At 40.3% G+C, this 20887-nt stretch overlaps 1 protein-coding gene across 4 annotated transcripts in view; it reads right to left on the bottom strand.

Moving 5' to 3' along the window:
• Nucleotides 1-20887, bottom strand: part of kif13a (kinesin family member 13A) — a 49032-nt gene that overhangs the window by 16068 nt on the left and 12077 nt on the right. For all 4 annotated transcript variants that reach the window (XM_047360761.1, XM_047360764.1, XM_047360765.1 and 1 more), the window contains exons 3-23: nucleotides 17787-17799; nucleotides 15612-15672; nucleotides 14779-14871; nucleotides 14157-14337; nucleotides 10419-10506; nucleotides 9807-9941; nucleotides 9605-9717; nucleotides 9399-9510; nucleotides 6279-6491; nucleotides 6075-6185; nucleotides 5859-5993; nucleotides 4454-4584; nucleotides 4108-4194; nucleotides 3498-3673; nucleotides 3098-3317; nucleotides 1612-1774; nucleotides 1379-1522; nucleotides 1150-1299; nucleotides 554-718; nucleotides 272-445; nucleotides 26-177 (exon numbers count right to left, since the gene is read on the bottom strand). In XM_047360761.1, the coding sequence (XP_047216717.1) occupies nucleotides 26-177; nucleotides 272-445; nucleotides 554-718; nucleotides 1150-1299; nucleotides 1379-1522; nucleotides 1612-1774; nucleotides 3098-3317; nucleotides 3498-3673; nucleotides 4108-4194; nucleotides 4454-4584; nucleotides 5859-5993; nucleotides 6075-6185; nucleotides 6279-6491; nucleotides 9399-9510; nucleotides 9605-9717; nucleotides 9807-9941; nucleotides 10419-10506; nucleotides 14157-14337; nucleotides 14779-14871; nucleotides 15612-15672; nucleotides 17787-17799 (2817 nt within the window). The remainder of the gene's footprint in view (nucleotides 1-25; nucleotides 178-271; nucleotides 446-553; nucleotides 719-1149; nucleotides 1300-1378; nucleotides 1523-1611; nucleotides 1775-3097; nucleotides 3318-3497; nucleotides 3674-4107; nucleotides 4195-4453; nucleotides 4585-5858; nucleotides 5994-6074; nucleotides 6186-6278; nucleotides 6492-9398; nucleotides 9511-9604; nucleotides 9718-9806; nucleotides 9942-10418; nucleotides 10507-14156; nucleotides 14338-14778; nucleotides 14872-15611; nucleotides 15673-17786; nucleotides 17800-20887) is intronic.

Raw genomic sequence — 20887 nt, 5'->3', positions numbered from 1 at the left:
TCAGAAGTCAAGAAGTCCATTGTACCTGTCTCGGAGCGTTTGGGTCTTGGCCTCCAGAACATCTAACTCCCAGAGTGCTCGTCCGTTCCCGGCACAGCGGTGGCCCCACACTTCTATGGCCAAAGCACCATCTGATATAAACTCCAAAAACTCATCTGTCACATTCACAACATAGTCCTGGACAAAACAAAAATAGCATAAAAAAAGTTAGTTTTAAATTAAAATTGAAAAGGACTACTTACATTTCCAGTGTAAGGAGTTATTTCCTTACTTTGCAGTGATCAAACTGGACAGTAAACTGAGAATCTGGGCTTCGAGGCGAAGGAGTGTCTGGGCTGACCATGGGAGGCGCCACAGTGGGCTCACCATGCTCCCAGAAGTTGTATTGACAGAAGACAAAGTTGGACAGGTTGAGCGGCAGTCCTGTGGCCTCCTTTATCCTCACCTGCAGCATGGAAACAAACAGGACGGAGATTATGTATATTGGTAATCCCAGAAATGAATCCTCCCCATAAAGTGGCAGATGGATCTAGAGCTTGGAGGTGCGCCTTACCCTACAGGTGAGCCTCTTGGCCATGTGGACTATCTCCCCGTTAGTGTCCATAACCTCATAGCAGCTGCTTTCACTGGAGTTCTCCGACGAGTCGTCTCCCCCGGAGAGGCGCTCTGGTGCTGATCCGCTCACTCGCATCAGATCCACGTGCAACCTGCCTGCTACCTGAACACATAAACAAAAGTGTTCATGTGTAAACGATGGAAGATGTCATCATAGAGCTGCAAATTTAATGTTACTGAATATTATTCATCCACATGCAGTGCCTTGCAAAAATATTTTTTCATATTTTGTCACTTTATGACCAAAACCTTTAGTGTATTTTAGTGTATTTTATTATTACAAAATGGAAAGGAAATCATATATGGTTTTAATTTTATTTTTACAAACTAACATCCGAAAAGTGTGAGTTGCATTTGTATTCTGCACCCCCAGAGTTAATACTTTGTAGAACAACCCTCTGCTGCAATTATAGCTGCATGTCTTTTGGTTTATGTCTCTCTGAGCTTTGCACACCTTGAAAAATTCAAAACCCTTTCTTCACAATTTATTTGGACATAACGATGCACATCAAAAAGCTGCATGATCATATTCACCTCTCCCTGCTGGCTGATGATGGGGACAGCATACTGTAGTTTGACATCATGGAAAAGGCACTCCAGAAAAATATTGGCCACGCCGATCAGGTTGTGGTTCTCTTGGCCCTCGTAGAAAGAGTCGCAGTGTTTTCTGTTTGCTTTGTTATACTGGAAAGAGAAAGAAGCAGAGGTAATCCTCTTTTTCCATCTGGTTTTATGTTCATCTGTTTGATTCTTTGTTTTTCACCTGTTCCTCTCTGCCTTCTTTCCAGTCTCTGTAATGGTCCCTCATGTCCACCAGTTTGTTCTCCAGCTTCTCAATAGTCCACACCTGGGTCCCCTTTCTTTTTCTCCGTACCTGAATGGCTGGCTCACTCACGATTGCTCCACGCTACATCAAAAACAAATTGGGCACATGTCAGATCCTAATGTGCAGCTTGCACAGAGTATGTTTAGTAAGTGGGGGTCCAAAGGTCTGACCTTGCGGTTTGCACTGAGGTTGGCTGCGGGAATCTGAAGGGTAACCTGATAGTCGGTGAGTTTGTTCATTTCCTCGGCCAAAAAGTTGGCTTCTCGCACCAAAGTGTTGGCCTTGACGACCTGCTCCCTGAGTCGAGAGAGACTCTGACGGAAAAGCTCGTCCCTGTCTCGCAAACATAGACGTACAGACACGTTATTAGAACAAAGACATTCATTCATGAGGTAGAAGACTTATGATGTTATATGTTTATTCAGATTAAAGTGAAAAATCTGCTCAAGATGTGTTTAAAAATATATTAACACCTGGATAACATTTGGTTGCTTTAAAGCACAGTCTTAGTAAATTGTTAAATTTCTGTAAGTTGTCTAATAAAAAACTGTTTAGTTGAAGACACTTTTTATACTGTAGGGCAAATGGCTTTAAAGCATTCGTTTTGGTTAATAAATTACAATAACACATTTAATCGCTTTTTTCTGAGTTCCTTCATTTCTGACAGTGTTGACACTGATTCAAACTCTCCAGCCCAGTAGGTGGCAGTATTGCACCTACTGTTTGTTTGATAGCAGTAAAGAAGATTCCCTGGATGCATTGAAGACCACACCGGCCTACAGTATCAGCTCAATGCAAAAAAAAAAAAAAGACACAAACGGAGTGCAGAGTTTGCACTACTTCAGTCTTAGTTTGCACATTCATATAATATTACTGTACTCCAGTTAAAACATCCAGAGCTAATGTTAGCTACGACTGTCCCGGTACAGAAAACACAGCCAGACCAGATTTTGGGGTTCAGAGCCAAAATAAGTCAATTGTCTGAGGTGGTTGTTAAGTTAACGAATATGTATTTTCATTTATTTAATCCCTAAACGAAAACTGATTCAGAAAACAGTTTTTTTGTGTCCAATAATGTTGTCTGATGAAAATCTGATTAACCAAGATTCATTAAGAACAAAGCTGTTAATTAACTTTATTCAGTTATTGTATCCCATATGAATAACAGTAGTGATATATAATAGTAATAGATATAGACTATATAGACTATATAATAGTCTATATCTATACACAAAGAGCTTAACATTAGCAATTCATTTGTAAACATGGCAGCTTTAAACAGTGACTTTACTAACCTCCTGTAGCATTTAGCTGTACTGCAGTGCTAATGCTAGTTCTAATGCTAGCTTGTATGTACAAACAAACGAAAGAAGATTCAGTTTTAGTTATTATTTTTTACCATCTATTATCTTCTTTGAGGTTTAACATTCTTCCCTGTTGCTTGGGTAATGTTAAATTGAGTTGCTATGCCCTTTAAATATCCCAAGGAGGCAGGGCTGCAGGCCTTGTAGCTCTGCTCCTCCAGCAGTGATGTCTGTATGTGTTTGGGTTTGTTTATCGTTGGATCAAATGTGTCATGTGGATTTTCCTTTCATGATGAGGCAGGACACTGATAACTGTAAGGGAGACATGATTGGTTGTGAGGGCTCCACTCACCGTTCCTCTGTCCACAGTCTCAGCTTGCCATGGGGTGTGTGTGTCGGGTAAGAGAGGCGCTCGCTGCTGTTTCGGTGGTACTGTTGCGTCTTCTCCGGAGTCAGTTGTTGCCTTAGGGACTCCAGCTCCCGTTCATACATGAGCCTCTGCTCCTCGAGAGCTGTCCGCTTCTCCTCCAGGTACTGCTTCTCCAGCACCTGGACCACATTCTGCATTGGGTCTACGAACGTGGAAAGAAAATGATCTTGTATTACAATGTATAAAATAAAATAATACACTTTCTTTGTTGTATTTTGCAAAGGAATACATGACAAATGTCATCCAAGTAGAAAACAAGGTATAGAACGCAAGCATAAATTCCTCCATTTAAATAAGCACTGTCACATTGTCCTAATCATACCATTGTTTCCAAGAGTCTTCATTATGACCTCCATCTGGGCAAACTCATAACTGTAGTCCTGCTCGGAGGAGGCCTCGCTGGCTGTCTCCACATCTGCTTCGACAAAGCTCTCTCTGGGTGAACCTCTCTCTAGCTCCTTCAAACGGTCTCGCCGCTTTCGATTAGGCAAATTGACTCTGAAACACAACACAATGCACTGCTAAAGGTTTGAAATGACATGTGTCTAAATGGTGATGCTCCAAAAACGCCTATTTGATTTGAACCATGAACCGTCGTCAAAAACCTGTTTCCTCCGTGTTTCCAGAACCAGAACTTTGCCATCTGCTTTTGAACCAACTCAATAAGTACCTGAGATGTGCAAAAACTGGTGCCTCCGTTAAATCACTACTCGTGACTCATGTCTTCGCTATTTATTTGTTGTAAAATTGCATTTCAACATTTCTTTTTTTTATGTGATGCTCAAAGTTGAACTTTTGTTACTGTTTTTATGTATTTCTCTTTATCTCCATTCCATCCCTTTTCCTGTAAAGCACATTGAATTATCTTGTGTACAACTAGTGCTACACAAATAAACGTGCTTAACATCTGGATTACAGTGAAGGACTCATACCTGAAGAAGTGATTGTTTCCCCATAAGATACGATCTCCATGCCACAGGTGCACCAAGGAGTCAACAACTGCACCATTCACACAAGTCCTGCAGAAAACACAGACATGTCAGTGGAATTTCTAATCTTCATCTCTAAATGGGGAAAAACTGATTACCGCGGCAGAAACAATCTTTTTGTAAATAGGAGGAAGACAAAGCTCTGATATCAAAGTGTAGGGTCTCAGTTCATAAGCTTCCTTTGCAGTGATGTCATGTGAAACTCTGCAGTCCAGTCATCTATAATGCAGGCAGAGAGGCTGAGGGATAGCAAGTACACTGAACCTAGGTAATCTATACAATAACTCACCTGGCATTCCCTATGGGCATCAAGGTGACATCACCCTCTGGGCAGAGTTCCAGGACGCAGTGCTCCGGCTGGATCCCGATGCCAAAGAGCTGGATGTCCTGAGAGGTGTCTGCACCCACGCGGGTGTGCTCCTACACAGAGGTGGAGAACATACTGATAAAAGCACAGCAGCAAATCTGATTTAAACTGATTTAGTGAACTTCTGCTCAGAAAATGAATAAAAAACGTAAAGTTACAGCCTTTTGCTTTTGGGAATGTGAAGAACTGAAGAAAGAACAGGTTTCAGTGGGGAAAAATGCTGAAGGGGCACAAACATTCCAGCTAACAGAGGATGTTCTAGCTCATTTCACATTGCCATAGTCATTCCTCACTGAGGAATGACTGATGGGCCGGACTACAGAGGCCAGACAACGGGCTGTTGTTCTGTACGCCGTGCAGGCTGTTTTCTCACATACTTCTGTTCTTACAGGTCTAAATAGCTGTTTAATGATTCCAGACCTGCATTAAGTGGACAATTCTCTCTATTCTCTCAACACTCTCCATCATCTGAATAAAAGCCTGAGTTGCATTTGAGGAAAAGTATTTTAACAGTACACATTAACAAAAGTAACGGAGTTTTGCCTTCTGTAGCAAATGTTACTCTAATGTGAGGACGTTTTTACAGACATTATGTACATAAATGCAGCCATTAACAGCATGTGTGGGTTGTCACTATGTTTTTTAGCTCACTCTTGTCAAAATCTGATCTTTTAAAGTTGGGCATATTTAGTATCATTGAGGTGTTTAGAAAGATTAAGAATAAAGAAAACGTGTAGGAAACATTTAGAAAGGAAGAGGTACTTTTAAATGTTTTAAGGTTTTAAAGGAGGCATGTTGGCCGTTTATTTAGGCTGGAAGAAACAAGAGCTAAACTCTGCTTATTAATAGTCATTTCACTCCTTTACCACTTTACAGGTTTGGCAGTTTAACATTGAGATTCTTCAACAATGAAAGATTATTTAGAGAATACGCACAGACACTGCTGATTATAGTTAGTAATACTAACCTTGCTAAATATCTCATGCTTAAGACGGTTTAAAATCTCTCCTTAAATTAAACCCTATTTTAAAATAATAAATGTTTATTTTATGGCATCTGCTATGACATACACACACAGATAAATATCTAATGAATGGTTACAACAGAAAGACTAGCAAGAACTATGTTTAAAGCTGTGTAATTATGGTTCTGATAGAGAAACCAGTTTAAGTTAAAGCTGCAGAAAAAATGAAAATCTGAAATCTGTCAGAAATCTCAAAGCAACTCCCTAATGTTGTTAAACGCTACAGGTCAAAGTACGGTAATGGCTAAGGGGCCAGACCATAAGAGGAAAAAGCACTGCACATCTCTTTGCAAACAGATTTACCTTTAGATAATAAACCAGCAGCTCGTTCAAGGCAGGATCAGCATTCAGATTGACCAGGAAACACTTGTCTTCTCCCACTTTAATCCCAGAGGTTTCCAAAGAGATGCCCATGCTCTCCAGTTGCCTCTGACGCTCCTGTAAACACAGATAATAACAGTGTCACATTGCAAAGAAAGACAGTCCAGATTCTAGTGTTTTTGTGATTCATGAGCATACAGTAGCAATCTCCTCAGTCTTTCTGAGCTTCTCCTCCCAGGTGACCGTCATCTCCTGAATGAGCTTCTCTGATTCCTGCAGTTTCTCCTTCAGTTCAGGAGCCTTCATGGACTGAAGGATAGCCGTGAGAGAGAAAAAACAATCAGAACATGATTTCTGGTGATTGGAGAACAGAACCAAAATCTGTGATGGGCCACGTCTCACCTCAGCCTGAGAAAGTTGAACTCGAAGCTTTTCCACCTCCTCCCTGAGCTCCCTGATGATCCGAGCATTGGGATCTTCATTCACCACAGCGTGGTTTACGATCCTTTTGGCCCTGTCAGCATAACGTAATGTGGACAACGTCTCCTCGTAGTTATCAGCAGCTGGACTCACTGTGGCAATCATGGCAGTCTTACTGTTCCCACCTAGGTTGTCCTGAGGTCAAGGTAAATTATTGTTACATTTGGAGGACCAAAAGTGGCAAAATTCTCGTAAAAAAAAAAAAAATACGGTAATTTTTAATCCTGTCAATAATTTGTTTCCAAAATATGGAAATACAAAAGTGCCACAATTCTTTGCAAAATTAATAATGAAATTATTTTGGAAATGTCTCAATAATCATTTTAAATTTGTGGAGATCCAAGAGCCACAATTCAACAGCAACATCTGTCACAAATATAAACTTTAAAAAAGTGCCACATTGAGATGGGAAATAAATAATAACATGCATTTTTAAATCTTAGTAATCAATATGGAAGACCAAAGGTGCCAAACAATTTTTCAAAATCATAAAATTCTTATTTATTTATGCCAACAATTAATTAAATAGGAAACAGACTGCATAAACATACAATTAAACAAAGATTTATTTTGCGTAAAACAAAGACATTTTTACCTTATGAATTTAATGAATACCAAGTGAGCGTATAAAGCAAATTTTTAACAACAACTTTACTAATTAAAGCCAGTGGGCTGGCCTCATATTGATCTATTCATGATGATTGGTCTGAAGTGGACATACTGAAGGTACATAAATCAGATGTTTGGATCTACTTAAAGAACCAAAATGACAGAGTTTAAGTTATTTCATGGTGCACTTAAACAAATTAGCTTTGAATTGATTAAAGAAATTGTAAATTATTACATATGATTTTAACATACAATGACTACATAGTTTAATGATTGAATTCCACATTTAATTTCTACATTTTTCATTAAATAGTTTATTAACATATTTGAATAATAATGGTATTAATATCATTAATTTATTTTTGTTTAATGTTTATTATTATTATTATATGTACAAATTAATGTAGAATTATTTATTTGTTTTTTACTTTCTGGCACTTTGGAATTAGATGTAATTATGGGTAAATGTGTTTACAGGGGTTGGACAATGAAACTGAAACTGTCATGATGTAGGGTTGTTTGGTTTTTGGTTTCGTGGTTTTTCCTTATGTTTTTCACTGTTCAAGTTTTGAATCATGTTTCTGTTTATTTTCCTGGTCATGCTTTTGTTTTGTCGTCTTGTTCATGTTTTGTCAAGTTTGGTTTTCAGATCTGGTTATGCTTTTGCTTCATGTTTTTCTAGTTTGTGTTCAAGAGTCTCTGTTTTGCTCCAGTCACGTTTTGTTCTGTTAATTAAGTTTATTCAGTTCACCTGCTTCAAGTTAATCTGTCTCCTTACTCCACCTGGTTTTCACGCCATATATTCACACCTGTTCTGTTAGTCTTGGCGGAAACATCTTTCACTCTCATGCTCATGTCTAGTTCTCTAACCAAGTCTTGTTTTTTTTTGATCATGCCATGCCTGTCTTGCCTGCCCGTTTGTTTTGTTCCTGCCTCCTGCTGAATGTGAGTTTTTGTTATTAAACCTTTTTTTTTCACTTACCATCACGCTGCCTGCTCGTCTGCATTCTGGGGTCCAATATCAAGTAAACCGTGACAGAAACACCTGGTTTTAGACCACAATAATTTATTAGTATGGTGTAGGGCCTCTTTTTGTGGCCAATACAGCGTCAGTTCGTCTTGGGAATGACATATACAAGTCCTGCACAGTAGTCAGAGGGATTTTAAGCCATTCTTCTTGCAGGATAGTGGCCAGGTCACTAGGTGATACTGGTGGAGGAAAACGTTTCCTGACTCGCTCCTCCAAAACACCTCAAAGTGGCTCAATAATATTTAGATCTGGTGACTGTGCAGGCCATGGGAGATGTTCAACTTCACTTTCATGTTCATCAAACTAATCTTTCACCAGTCTTGCTGTGTGTATTGGTGCATTGTCATCCTGATACACGGCACCACCTTCAGGATACAATGTTTGAACCATTGGATGCACATGGTCCTCAAGAATGGTTCGGTAGTCCTTGGCAGTGACGCGCCCATCTAGCACAAGTATTGGGCCAAGGTAATGCCATGATATGGCAGCCCAAACCATCACTGATCCACCCCCATGCTTCACTCTGGGCATGCAACAGTCTGGGTGGTACGCTTCTTTGGGGCTTCTACACACCGTAACTCTCCCGGATGTGGGGAAAACAGTAAAGGTGGACTCATCAGAGAACAATACATGTTTCGCATTGTCCACAGCCCAAGATTTGTGCTCCTTGCACCATTGAGACCGACATTTGGCATTGGCATGAGTGACCAAAGGTTTGGCTATAGCAGTCCGGCCGTGTAAATTGACCCTGTGGAGCTCCCGACGGACAGTTCTGGTGGAAACAGGAGAGTTGAGGTGCACATTTAATTCTGTCGTGATTTGGGCAGCCGTGGTTTTATGTTTTTTGGATACAATCCGGGTTAGCACCCGAACATGCCTTTCAGACAGCTTCCTCTTGCGTCCACAGTTAATCCTGTTGGATGTGGTTCGTTCTTCTTGGTGGTATGCTGACATTACCCTGGATACCGTGGCTCTTGATACATCACAAAGACTTGCTGTCTTGGTCACAGATGCGCCAGCAAGACGTGCACCAACAATTTGTCCTCTTTTGAACTCTGGTATGTCACCCATAATGTTGTGAGCATTTCAATATTTTGAGCAAAACTGTGCTCTTACCCTGCTAATTGAACCTTCACACTCTGCTCTTACTGGTGCAATGTGCCATCAATGAAGACTGGATACCAGGCTGGTCCAATTTAGCCATGAAACCTCCCACACTAAAATGATAGGTGTTTCAGTTTCATTGTCCAACCCCTGTATCTATCCTCTGTTTTATTTTTATTTTGAAAATACATGTAAAAATAATAAAGATTTATTTGTATTTATTCATTCATTAACTTTTGTCATCTTCTTTTGTCACTTCTCATCTGTTCTGAAAAAGTGTAACTGCTAAGGCGTCAAACCTTCAGCAGCCAGGTGAGGACAGAGTCTCTGTAGGGCACAAACTTGGCCTTCCCCTTCCCCGCAGACTGATCAGCCAGAGCAGAAATCACCAATCCTAATGTAGTAAGAGACCTAAAATGGCACGAATCAGGGGCATCACACAGCTTAGTCATCCAATAGTTGAAATTCAGTGACATCTCATAATATTGATACAAATAAGGCATACTTGTTTATATTGCTGCCTTCTTTGAGTCGCTCCCCGGCAGCTCCAGTCTTGGATACACGTTCACTTCCTGCCAGGTCCACCAGACTCATCTTGCTCACTTTTTCCCCTGAATTCTGTTTGAGACACATTTAAAGATTTAAAATGTGTTTTTTTAATTAAAAACAGCAGCCAGAAAAGTGTGAAAAACCAAAACAAGACGAACTCCAGACTGTAGATCATAGAGTGTTTGCGTGACGATGATGCTGAAGACGGCGTGTGATCGACTGCTCTCCTCGTTCATGTTGGTTGCTGCGACTGTGCGGGACTTGTTCCCCTCAGACATTAACACCTCAATGTCCTAAATTGGTCAAATTACAGGTAAATGTTGACACAGAAAGACATCTCTTTGTTAGTGTGATAAACAGATTTAGAGATTGACTTTAAAGCTTCTGAAAGGATTGTTATGACTGCTGTGAACACTAGAGTTTTTCACATGAGGATTTTTGGCATTTCTTCAAACCTGGGTAACAGGCAGGAGGAATTCCACTGAACTCAGATCAGGCAGCACAGAGCCCAGAGGAAGAGGGTGGAGATGTTTTAACGTCACTGAGGAAGGACCTGCCAAAGCTTGGCATATAAACTGCATGCAACCTCATTACTGTAGCCACAGCAGGGATAAGTCTCACTGCAGCTTCTGCATATGGGAGGACTTTAAGCTAAATGGGTATTCCGTTATAAATCAGTGGTTTGATTACACAAAGGTATTTCTGCTGCACTTTATGAATCACAAGAACATAACCCAGTAGATTCAGCTCTGGTGGTGTCAGAGACAAACCTCGAAGCTGGTAACAGCGAGCTGCGAAAGGCCGTCCACATATGGACCCAGTACTTTATGTTCCCGGACTTTAAGGGACTGGCGGCTCCTGATGAAAACAGAGAAGGTTGGAAGGAGTTAGCAAAGCAGGGAATATTTAGTTGTTTAAAAACAATAAGAGATCTCTGCTCTGAACTCAGCATTTTGGCAAAATCAAACATAAGCCAACATCATCTTCCTGATGGAAAGACACACTAAAAAGACGTTATGTCAAACATCATTATGTATTATGTGATTACACGACCCTGTGAGTCGGCATTAAAGACCACAATTGTATATCATAGCTTCAGTATGTCAGGGGCTTTTTGTTAAAAGAAACAACTCAACTCTATTACATGGTTTCCAGCTAACTGCTCATTGTGTGAGAGTCTGTCTGTTCTCAGAAGCTACAGTAAAAAACAGATCACAGCCAGCAAGGTCCTTGAAGTGGTCTTCATACAGGCAATGCCGTTTGAAGCTGATTTCAGTAAAATCAACAAAACCCAACGCCACAAGAAGGCGAGGGTGCAATTTTGAGGTGAGGTGGTGAGGGGCTGTTTGTGAAAACTGCGGCTGTGCTAATAAGCGTTTGTGGTAACAGTATGGTGTTTGAGGGACTGACTGGAAATATAATGTTTTTGTCCTTTTTTGAAGATTCTCTACATTGTTGACTTACATAATGCTTTAGTATGGATCATTGTTTTTCTCTTTATCAGCCTACTTGGTAAAATCATGTTTTTGTCTCGAGGCTTTTTGCTTTGCATGTATAAATTCTCCATTTTATAAATACACATAATAAAGTAACAATTTACATTATTATTTGTTTTTTGCCATTTCAACCACTATGAGAGATAAAATAGGTGGATGAAATGGCATTGCTGCTTTCTGTCAGTCAGCTGTGTAAACCTTCTGAACTTTTCCCTGTTATATGTAGTCAGCTGTCTGACCGCAGTGAATAACACAGACATGACTGTGCTATCACTGGAGCACCATCCGTCATCTTTTTTATTTATTTAACGGTACTTACTAACCAGCCAACATCAACTAGTCAGACTCTCAATATCACTTTGGCCTTAAACTTAAAAAAATAGATATTTACTCAAAAGCTCAGATTGATCATTTCTTTGATAGACAAGTTTCAAAACCTGTGAATGTACAACTCTTCTGTGATACACACCCTATCTGCAGCTTTCTGGGAGTAGTAGGATGGTTAGGTTTCTTTTTTCTTGCTTGGTTAAATTTTACTGACATTAACACATTAAATACAACATCCTGAGCATTTCTTTCATCCCTGCCAAGATTGTATTTGCCACTTGAAACACTTTCATTAAAAAAGATTTGTATTCAGCATTAGTTTATACAGACCACAACAGCAGAAAGGAAGTTATTTGTTCAATATTTTTATTCAGGTCCTTCATTTCTGCCAAAAACACATATTTTTATCTTAAGTAGCCTAATGGCTTTATGGTCTTTCAGTTAACACTGACTTGTGACTGTCGACCTGTTCAGTCCTGTTCTCTTACGCTCCTGCTGTGTTTTTGCATCAAAAGAAAAGTAATTATAATACAGCAATAATAATAATCTATCTAATGCCACTATGTCATAATTTGTCAGTGTGTGGAATAACAGGACTTGCATTTTGGGTTTTACACCAAAGGTAAGAGATTGTTATGTGTCTAGTTTTAAATCCTCTAATGCAGTGAAACAGCAGTAAATTCATCAATGGTTATCACACCAGCTGAACCGCAAACCGTTTCTGCTGAGTAGGTTCAGAAATAAAGTCACATCACACCAAATTGTGTTTGGTGATAACAAATTTCACCTGCTGCCCCTTTAACTTCATGATATTTTCAATTGAGGTAGCTTAAAAAAACTTGGTAAATAGTATTAAGAGGTATTCCGTCAGCTCACTCCATTGGACACTATGTCGGGATCCCAGGTTATTTGGGGATGAAATGACCAGCACACTCCTTCATCGTTCCTCTGTTCAGCAGTAAAGGATTTAGCGGGTTAGGATGAGGACAGCAAGGTCATACATTCTACACATTTAATGTTAACAAACGGCGTTACATCAAGAAGTTATGTTTTATAGGTGTCTTTTAGGATTCAGCATAAAGCTAAGAAAAGTTGAGCGGGAAGTAGTCAGAGCTCATGCTAACATACCCCACCGACTTCAGTTGATCAAAGAAGACATAATAAAATAACAAAATAACTGGAAACAGAGAAACTGAACACAGATGTTGCTGAAGATATTTGCATGGACTAGATCCTCATTTACACTGTTAAGAAGTCAGTTTTCCAATTACTTGCATTACTGAATACAAGATACATACTTTCATCGATGATATTAACCCTTCTAGCGATCGTCTCTGCTGTTTTGCTATCCAGTAAAGCCAGATTTTTCTATATTTCCTTTTTTATTTAAATGGTTGCTGTTGTGACAACATTTGTATGTACAGTACGCAAATAGTCTAAATAAAAACCTAAAACATGATTTGAATTAATAAATAAAGCAAATTGATGATGTAAAACAGAGAGATGGTTCGTACTACTGCAAAAATTACAGTTCTAGCAACATTATTAAAAATATAAGAAAAACCTGTTAAATGAAGTAACGCTTTCATGTAAATGTGCTTATTACGCAGTAAGGCGTAATATCTTCAAACAGCCAAACTTTTGTTTCTTGTAAGCAAGGGAAAACTGTGGTAGCGGTTTTTCAGCCATCTGACTGGCAGTGAGCAGGACTGCATTTCAGCTCTTCATACAGCCAGAGAAGCTCTGGTCACTCTATCATTGGCTTCTTTTTAAAAAGGGTTAAAAACAAACGTAAAAATGGTATGATGAAAAATGTTTTCCATTTTGAACATTTTTAAAACCATGGCTTTCCTCAATACCGATGACCAGTTCATCATATGGTAATATCACTATTGATCACATTCCACACTTGTTAATTAATAATAAATAAGGTGGTATCTGCCTTTAAACCAAGTAAATGAGGTGCTCCACTAGATGAAAAACAGCTCTTCTTCTTCAACATTCACATACTTTTATGGATCAGCAACTGAAACAATGATCCTTGTGTCATCTTTACTAATCTATGCAAAGCAGTAATCCATGCAACAGGAGGACAATGACCAGCTACCAACTTATATGAGACATAAAAGTCAGGGTGATCCTGTTGACCCCAATTTCTCATGTCCAGACCACAGGTAAGTCTACTTGTCCAGCCAGGACCAATGATTTCTTTCTGAGCAGGAGGAAGTTGTTTTGAACCTGCATCTTCAGACATCTGCAACACACAGAGCAGTGCACTGTTGCTCCTGCTTGGCTTTTAGCCCACAGGGTTGCTCTGACATCCTTTATGCTCCAAGCTTCATGAACAGATGTCCCTAAAGCATGCCCATTCAGAGCTCAGTCTTCCTCGTAGTCTGTCTGCCAACCCACATCAGACCACAGAAGCAAACAATGCAGTAGTGTCAGAGGACGACGCTAGATGCTGTTCAAAAGGAAATGACTGGGTCATCGGCCTACACACGTTTTTCTGTCAACTTCTCACCATTCAGACCAGCAGACACAACACTGACACCAGTACGAAGTGGGAATGGAAGGACAGTGCTGTGCTGTGAACTGGAGTTAATTGACCCCACAGTCGTAGCTCTCTTGCTAGATCAAAAGCAGTTCAAAACGTACAGATCATTAAATTCACAGGACCACACCCACCCTTTGGGATCCAGAAGGTCTCGGACCTTCTCATTGTAGATTTCCATGTAGGACACCTCGACCTTAAAAGTGTGGGCCTCGTTCTCCTCTTTGTGGACCCTCTCGAACAAAGAGCAGCACAGTCGAGGGATTAAACCGGGCTGCTCTCCGTTTCCCATCATGGAAAAGGACTTCCCTGAACCTGGATTCACAGCAGAGTCACACAATTAAAAGAAAACAGTTAGACGGCATGGTTAAGGTAAAAATTCCACAAGATGGATGGATGGATGGATGGATGGATGGATGGATGGATGGACGGACGGATGGATGGATGGAGTGGAAATGGGGGAGTTACCAAATGTCCCAGAAGCTACTGTGGTTGCTGAAAGGGTTGTTGAAGTGGAAACACTTCTTCTACAACTTTTATATTTAATAAACTGCACGGGAGGCATTACATGAGCAGAGGCTAATTATTGCACCTTTTTACCACAAGGAAATTCTGAAGTCTATGAGAAAATTGAAGAGAGAAACCTGCCACCAGCTGAGGCATTTAAGGACAATTTGTAAAGTGTAAACAGAAAGCATGGTCCAACAATCCAGCATGCAACCCTGGATTTCATTAGATTAATGTTTTTCTTATTACCTGTTTGTCCATAGGCAAATATGCAGGCATTGTATCCCTGGAATGCATTTTCAAGTATTCCCTCTCCAAGGCACTTGAACACCACCTCTTGACCTTTCAGAGAAAGATTCAGTCACCATGGAGATCAGGATAAACAGTTCCCACTACCTACAGGTGGTCTCACTAATGTGTAAAATCAGTACAGAGATGTGTATTGACAAGGTCCACAGAGCACAGAATAAGAGACTGGAGGATTCCTGTCTGGTCATGTGGAAAATGTAAAGCTGTGCAGAGAAATCGTTGTTGCTCGCTGCCGCGGCCCTGCTGAATGAGACAGCTGTTTAATGAGCTAAATAAAGCCTTGGCTCGGGTCCTTGAGGCAGCCTTTCACTGAGCAGACTGCCTTGTCTGCTCAGCCTAAAGAGGATGCAAGCTTTATATTTCTGTCTCACAATGAGAGAAAAATGACAAACCAAGTATTCAGATTAATTATTATACCAGGCTTATAATCTTATCAGTTTTATACTGTTGTTTTAATATAGCGCCAATTAGAGATGAATGGTTTCTGAGGAAGCTTTATTTTCAACAGAAGAGGGTATAACACTCCTAGATGAGTACATTGGTAAAATCTTACATGCTTTTATATTTGTTAATAGAAAGACAACAAAGTGCCAACTTCTTGCCTAATGTATGCATCCAAAATCCAAATGATTCCATTTGTCCAAACCCTGCTGAGGCTTTGCAACATATCCAGGCTGGAATTTCCCTGCCTCTAGAGTGGCAACACAAAGCTCTTTACAAAGGCCCATTCCATTATCTGAGCTCTTCGGGTGAGTGCAAGATCAATGACTCACCAGCATATTTGGGAACGTTGGATTCATCCATGGACCAGAAACAGTGGTCAAAAGCGAACACCTACGGGAGGAGATGGAGACAGACAACGTAAACATGCATTCTCACACCTGTCCGAGCACATCCAGCGCAAACAAAACCCGAAGTGCACAGATGCAGGATTATTGTATGGCTTTGTACAGTCAAACAGCAGGACAGGACTTGTCTGAGCAAGTAAAGATGAAACCTGAGAGCCTTTGTTTGAGGTGACATTCATCAGGATCAGACCACGACTGCCTGCGTTAAGCAGCAGAGTGTTCTGTCTGTTGCAGTGGAATGAATTCATAAATCAGTGTGTGTGCTTCTGAGGAAAGAATCCCAGCACCCAGTGACCCTCATCTCCAAGGAAACTGGGCCATAGCTGTTCCCGGTGCTGCAGGCTGGCTCTTGGCTTTCAGGCCCAGGTCTCACAGCACCGACTTTAAACAACAGAAAGGCCCAGTATCCTCCAGGCACCTGCAGGAGCACTGGGTTGATGAGGCACAGAGAGAAGGCTATCTCAGACAGAGCAGCCCTTGCTACTTTGCATGCGCCGTGTAATCATTTATGAATCTTTAATTTCATTCTAAACAGCCTTGGTGACATTCATCTGTCTGTTTTGCACCAGTTGCAGTTCAGCAGGTGTGAAGTAATGGCGGCCCAGAGTGGACACCGACGTGGTGTTATATACTGGAGATGCACCAATCAGTCTTTTCCCGTCCGATACTACTATCAAATTTACTTTGAGGTCTGATCTAACAGGAACATACCACATAAAAGAGAAAACAAATGCTGAAGATGTTTTGATAGTGGCAGTAGTGTTGAATCCAGCAGAAATTAATGAATTATTATTTCCATTGAAACATCAAAGCATATGTCACTAACCTGTAACTGATTTTCAGTAAACTAAAAATAAAGCAAATCGAGGAATATGTCGTTGGTGGTTTATAGGGTTTAAATAGTGTTAGTCAGTTTTGATGTATTTAATGAATAGAAAAAAAGTTCAACCTTTAAAGTTGGCTTTTGTTAAACAAAACTATTAGAAATGTTTTCATTTTCCATATGAAATTCATTCTGCAATTTTCTCATCTGGTTTTTGTCTATATTTGTATATCTGGGACTATTTACTTTCCTTCTCTTTTTTGAGACACACGAAAACAGTTGCTCTCTTATCCTCAGATTGCACTGGATCTCCTCCGTGATTTTCAGGCTGCTGAGGCAGTTCTGCCAAAACATCCCCCCTCCCAACACAAATACCACAAAATAATTGAACTCCCTCCTAATCACAAAAACGACTAATGGCCAGGGGAAGCCGTGGTTGCACAGTCAGCATGGGAAGCTCCGAGATCACTGAATGCACTGAAAGCAAGACTTCCTCTTGTGACTTCAGAGTAACAAAAGTGCTATCATTCTCAATTAGAGCTGGTTTGGAAACTAGGGCTTCAGTGCCCTCTGTTCTGTTTCCATCGAGCCTGAGGGTGTGATTGCACAACAGATTTCTCTTGATTGGACTATTAATATTAATCAGCAGTGCAAATGATGACAAAGCAGAGACGGATAAACTCCCCCTTATTTTGTCAAGAAAACAAGTTGTCTGCAATTGCACTGAGGAATGCAGGGAAGATAAATTGAGTGTCAAAACCAAGCAGACGGCCACGTGCTTGTCTGAGTGAAGGGTTATTACAGGGCGGCTCAGGTTTGCATGCCCCAGAGACTGTGTAGCCCGTGGTCCAGTCAGGGGGGGCCCCAAGCGTTCTGAGCACAAAGCCAGTCCCTGGTGTGTGAAACATCTCTGAGCTAGTCACCAGCGTGTTGTCAGGGGGGGAAGTGGGGGTGCGCTACAACAATGCGGCATTGAATGTGCGCACACATAGCCCCAATGTCCGCGCTCATCCCTCTCTCATTGTGGAAACCTTTGTGGGTGTTTGGGAGATCTCAGAGAGCTGACACATTCACACGGACATCTATCTGGCTCCTGCTGACCCACTGATCTATCAAAAAAAAAAAAAAACCCCTCAATCACATCCGTAGGAACAACGTCTCGAAGAAGAATCGACCTGTGCAGGAGAAATAGTCCCGCTTGTTGGGTATATTAGTTCTGGATGTTGTCATATGTGAGTAATAAATGTCTGCTGAACAAATGGATAAAATATACATACCTTAGGCTGTTTCCTGTTGAAGCAGAAGGTCAATCCATCATACGCAGGGGCGAGTGAGGGATAGAGCAGAAAAAGAAGCAGAGAGAAATTAAAAGGTTAGAATTTACACAGAACAAATTTAGTTAAAGTAAATCTCTTCTTTTCTCATGATAAAAATCCTTCATTTTTATATGAAAGACACCTAAAACCCCTTTATGTGACATCTTTATTCACTTGTTTTTCTCACTTCCGCACAGGGAGTGCACGGTTGATCCTGGTGGAAGGCGCTACAGTGATTAGGTTCATAATTGGTCCAGTGGAGCGTGAGGAAGGGAAGAGATTTAAGATTCAATGTCCCACTGACTCTGTTGAATAAATCGCTCTTATTCCTGTGGACTTAACACAGAGGCCAGTTTGGGGAAGCTGCACTCACCACTACCAGCAACCGCCATAAAGGTCAAGACTGTTGAATACACGCTATATATACGCTACTATGTGTTGTAAGGTTGTCCTCTGAACTAAAGTTTTTCACATTTTGCTATGTACTTTATTGGATGATTTAAATTTATTTTTAGAAAGAAAAATCTGAAAAGTATGGTGCGCATTTGTGTTTCTTCAACACTGCCCAGCATCATTGCCCCTCCTGAAGAAAAGCATTCCCACAGCATGATGCTGCCACTCAAGTAAAAGGGGCTGAATACATATGCAAGCCACACTGAAAACTATGTTCATCCGTTTTTCAGAATTATGCATGACTGTGTGTGTCTATGACATAAATGATATTATCTGAAGTGAAGATGGAAGAACCTGAAGCTAAACAGGTCCTGGACTAACATGACAGCCACTGTTGTATAAGCATAAAAGCAACCATGCTGCTATATTGTGCACAACAACGTATTGAAATACACTTCCACCCTTCTGCCAGTCTACCCCTTCTGCAGTCAGCACATCCTTCCTGTAGAACTCTCTTGGCACAAAGACAAGGGTGGGCATCAGGTTCACATGGTAACTAATGCAGGGCAGGGTGCATCAGGAAGGCTCCAACCCCCCCACTCCCTTCAGGGAGTCTCACACAAATCTGAGCTGAGTCACCAGCTAGAGAGCTGCACGAGAGGATACCCACACTCAGCCAAAAAAAAGAGCGATTCTCTATTCAAACCTGCTGTTGCCATGCAAAGTGTTATCCTCAAAGCAAAAATTATTATCTCCTTTACAGAATACAGGCGAGCCTGCAGCTGTGCTTGGGCTCCTTATAGTGAAGGACAGAATGAGCGTGAGTGGGTGGAGGAGTAATACGGGGGTGGGGGTGGTTGGGGGTACGGGTTCCTAATCTAAATCTAGACTGAGAGCGTTCTGTCTCCAACACTAAAAAAAAACATGGGCACCTCAGGCTCTTTGATTAATAATCTCTGTGCACATGCAAGGAGTATTTGTATCATATATGAAGGTTTTAGGTCATCTTATTTGAGTTGAACATTGGCGGATCTAGCATGAATGCCATTCCTTCAAAATCATTAAGGGGTGGGTGGGTGATTGGTGGAGACCAAAGTCACAGGACTGAGATTTCATATTGGGATATAAGCTGCAGGAAATACACTTACAAACATCAATATTTTGTCACCAATATTTGACTCTTTAAACAACAAGGAATGACTCATATTGGCAAATCTTAATCTTAAATGACTTGATTTGGTACCAGGGACACATAAATCCTGATTGGGACATCCTAAACAACAACTAAATATAATGTGGGACATGATGCATCTCAGTGTAGCATGTTTAATATTATCGTTACTGTTCCTTAACACTGATTCTTTTTAAAACACCTTGTCAATGAACATTTGTAGCAAACTAGATAACCAGTTAAATAACATGTACTCAAAGAAAAACATTTTATGTAAAAATATGTGATAAAAATTATTATATTAGTATTCACTTTTTCAGGCAGTGAATAATTTTATTCACAGCTCCTCATGACTTCAAATGAAGAATCAACAGCACAAAATCTACGGGCATTTTGTTACAGTAGGAAATGGTAGAAATGTAACTGTACTGAACATCTTTACCATGTTAGAAATGTTACTTCTTCTATTTCTAGTTATTTTACCTGTATTTTGCCACTTTGGCAAATCTTAAATTTCTTTTCTTCACTATTAATTTTGTTTCTGCTATACCGATTTTGCTTTTGCTTAGCCGTAATGTTGTGGACAGCACTTTCTGTTGCTCAAATTTGCATTTTAAATAAAATTGTCTTAACTTGGCTTAACAACTGACCAAGACCGAAACTGGGTCTGATATGTGCTTTCATGCTGTAGAGATGAGAGGATGTCCAAGAAAAGAATAAAGTCCCTAACATAAATAAGCTTCAGACAGCTAGGGGGTTTTAACTGCAGTCCTATGGTCAGGCATTTGACCAGGTCTGAAAGTATGAACTCTGGGAAAATGGAAGTTTAAAGCAACCGCATTTAAAATAAAAAAAATGGGACTAAAACAAATCCAAGTATCCAACATCATGAAGAACGGCTCTGCATCTGCAGCAGAGTACAAGTCGACACATGGCTGCTGCTGCTGCTGCAGTTTGGGGCATCCAGCTCATTGTTTAATCTATTGTATGTACAGTTAATGTCTCCAGTTCTGGTATGCCCGGAATGCTTCACATGACAATGGGAGGAACAAGATTTATTTAAGATGCTAGAAAGCTATAACTTCCTGAAACATTCTCATTTTATAATAAAGAAAATACTTCTTCTAAAACTCACGCACTCATCTAAACCGCCTTTCCTTATCAAAACATGAACCCCCCCCCCAAAGTAAATTAAAGCACATTAAGCTCCAGTTCTCCCACTCTGCTTTGGAAATAAGCTCCCTAATCCCCTCAAAAACCCGTGTGCCCCCTCACAATCCATCCAAGTTACAGTACAGTCTGTCCTCTTTGTCAGAGTTTTCTTCAATTTTGATTTAAAGAAAATGTTTAACTTGCATCTTAACAAACATGCCAAATATACATATATTATAACAGGTCAAGACTGACTTTGTATTTCTGTAAAAACAAAATTGTTTCACTGTATATTCTAACTGTAATTTCGATGTTTCTAGATTCATTTTATCTATTGATATATTGT

Source organism: Girardinichthys multiradiatus, chromosome 3 (genome assembly GCF_021462225.1).
Source record: "Girardinichthys multiradiatus isolate DD_20200921_A chromosome 3, DD_fGirMul_XY1, whole genome shotgun sequence".
Lineage (NCBI taxonomy): Eukaryota > Metazoa > Chordata > Actinopteri > Cyprinodontiformes > Goodeidae > Girardinichthys > Girardinichthys multiradiatus.
The sequence above is the reverse complement of the archived record's forward strand: the minus strand, read 5'-3'. Positions and strand labels throughout refer to the sequence as shown.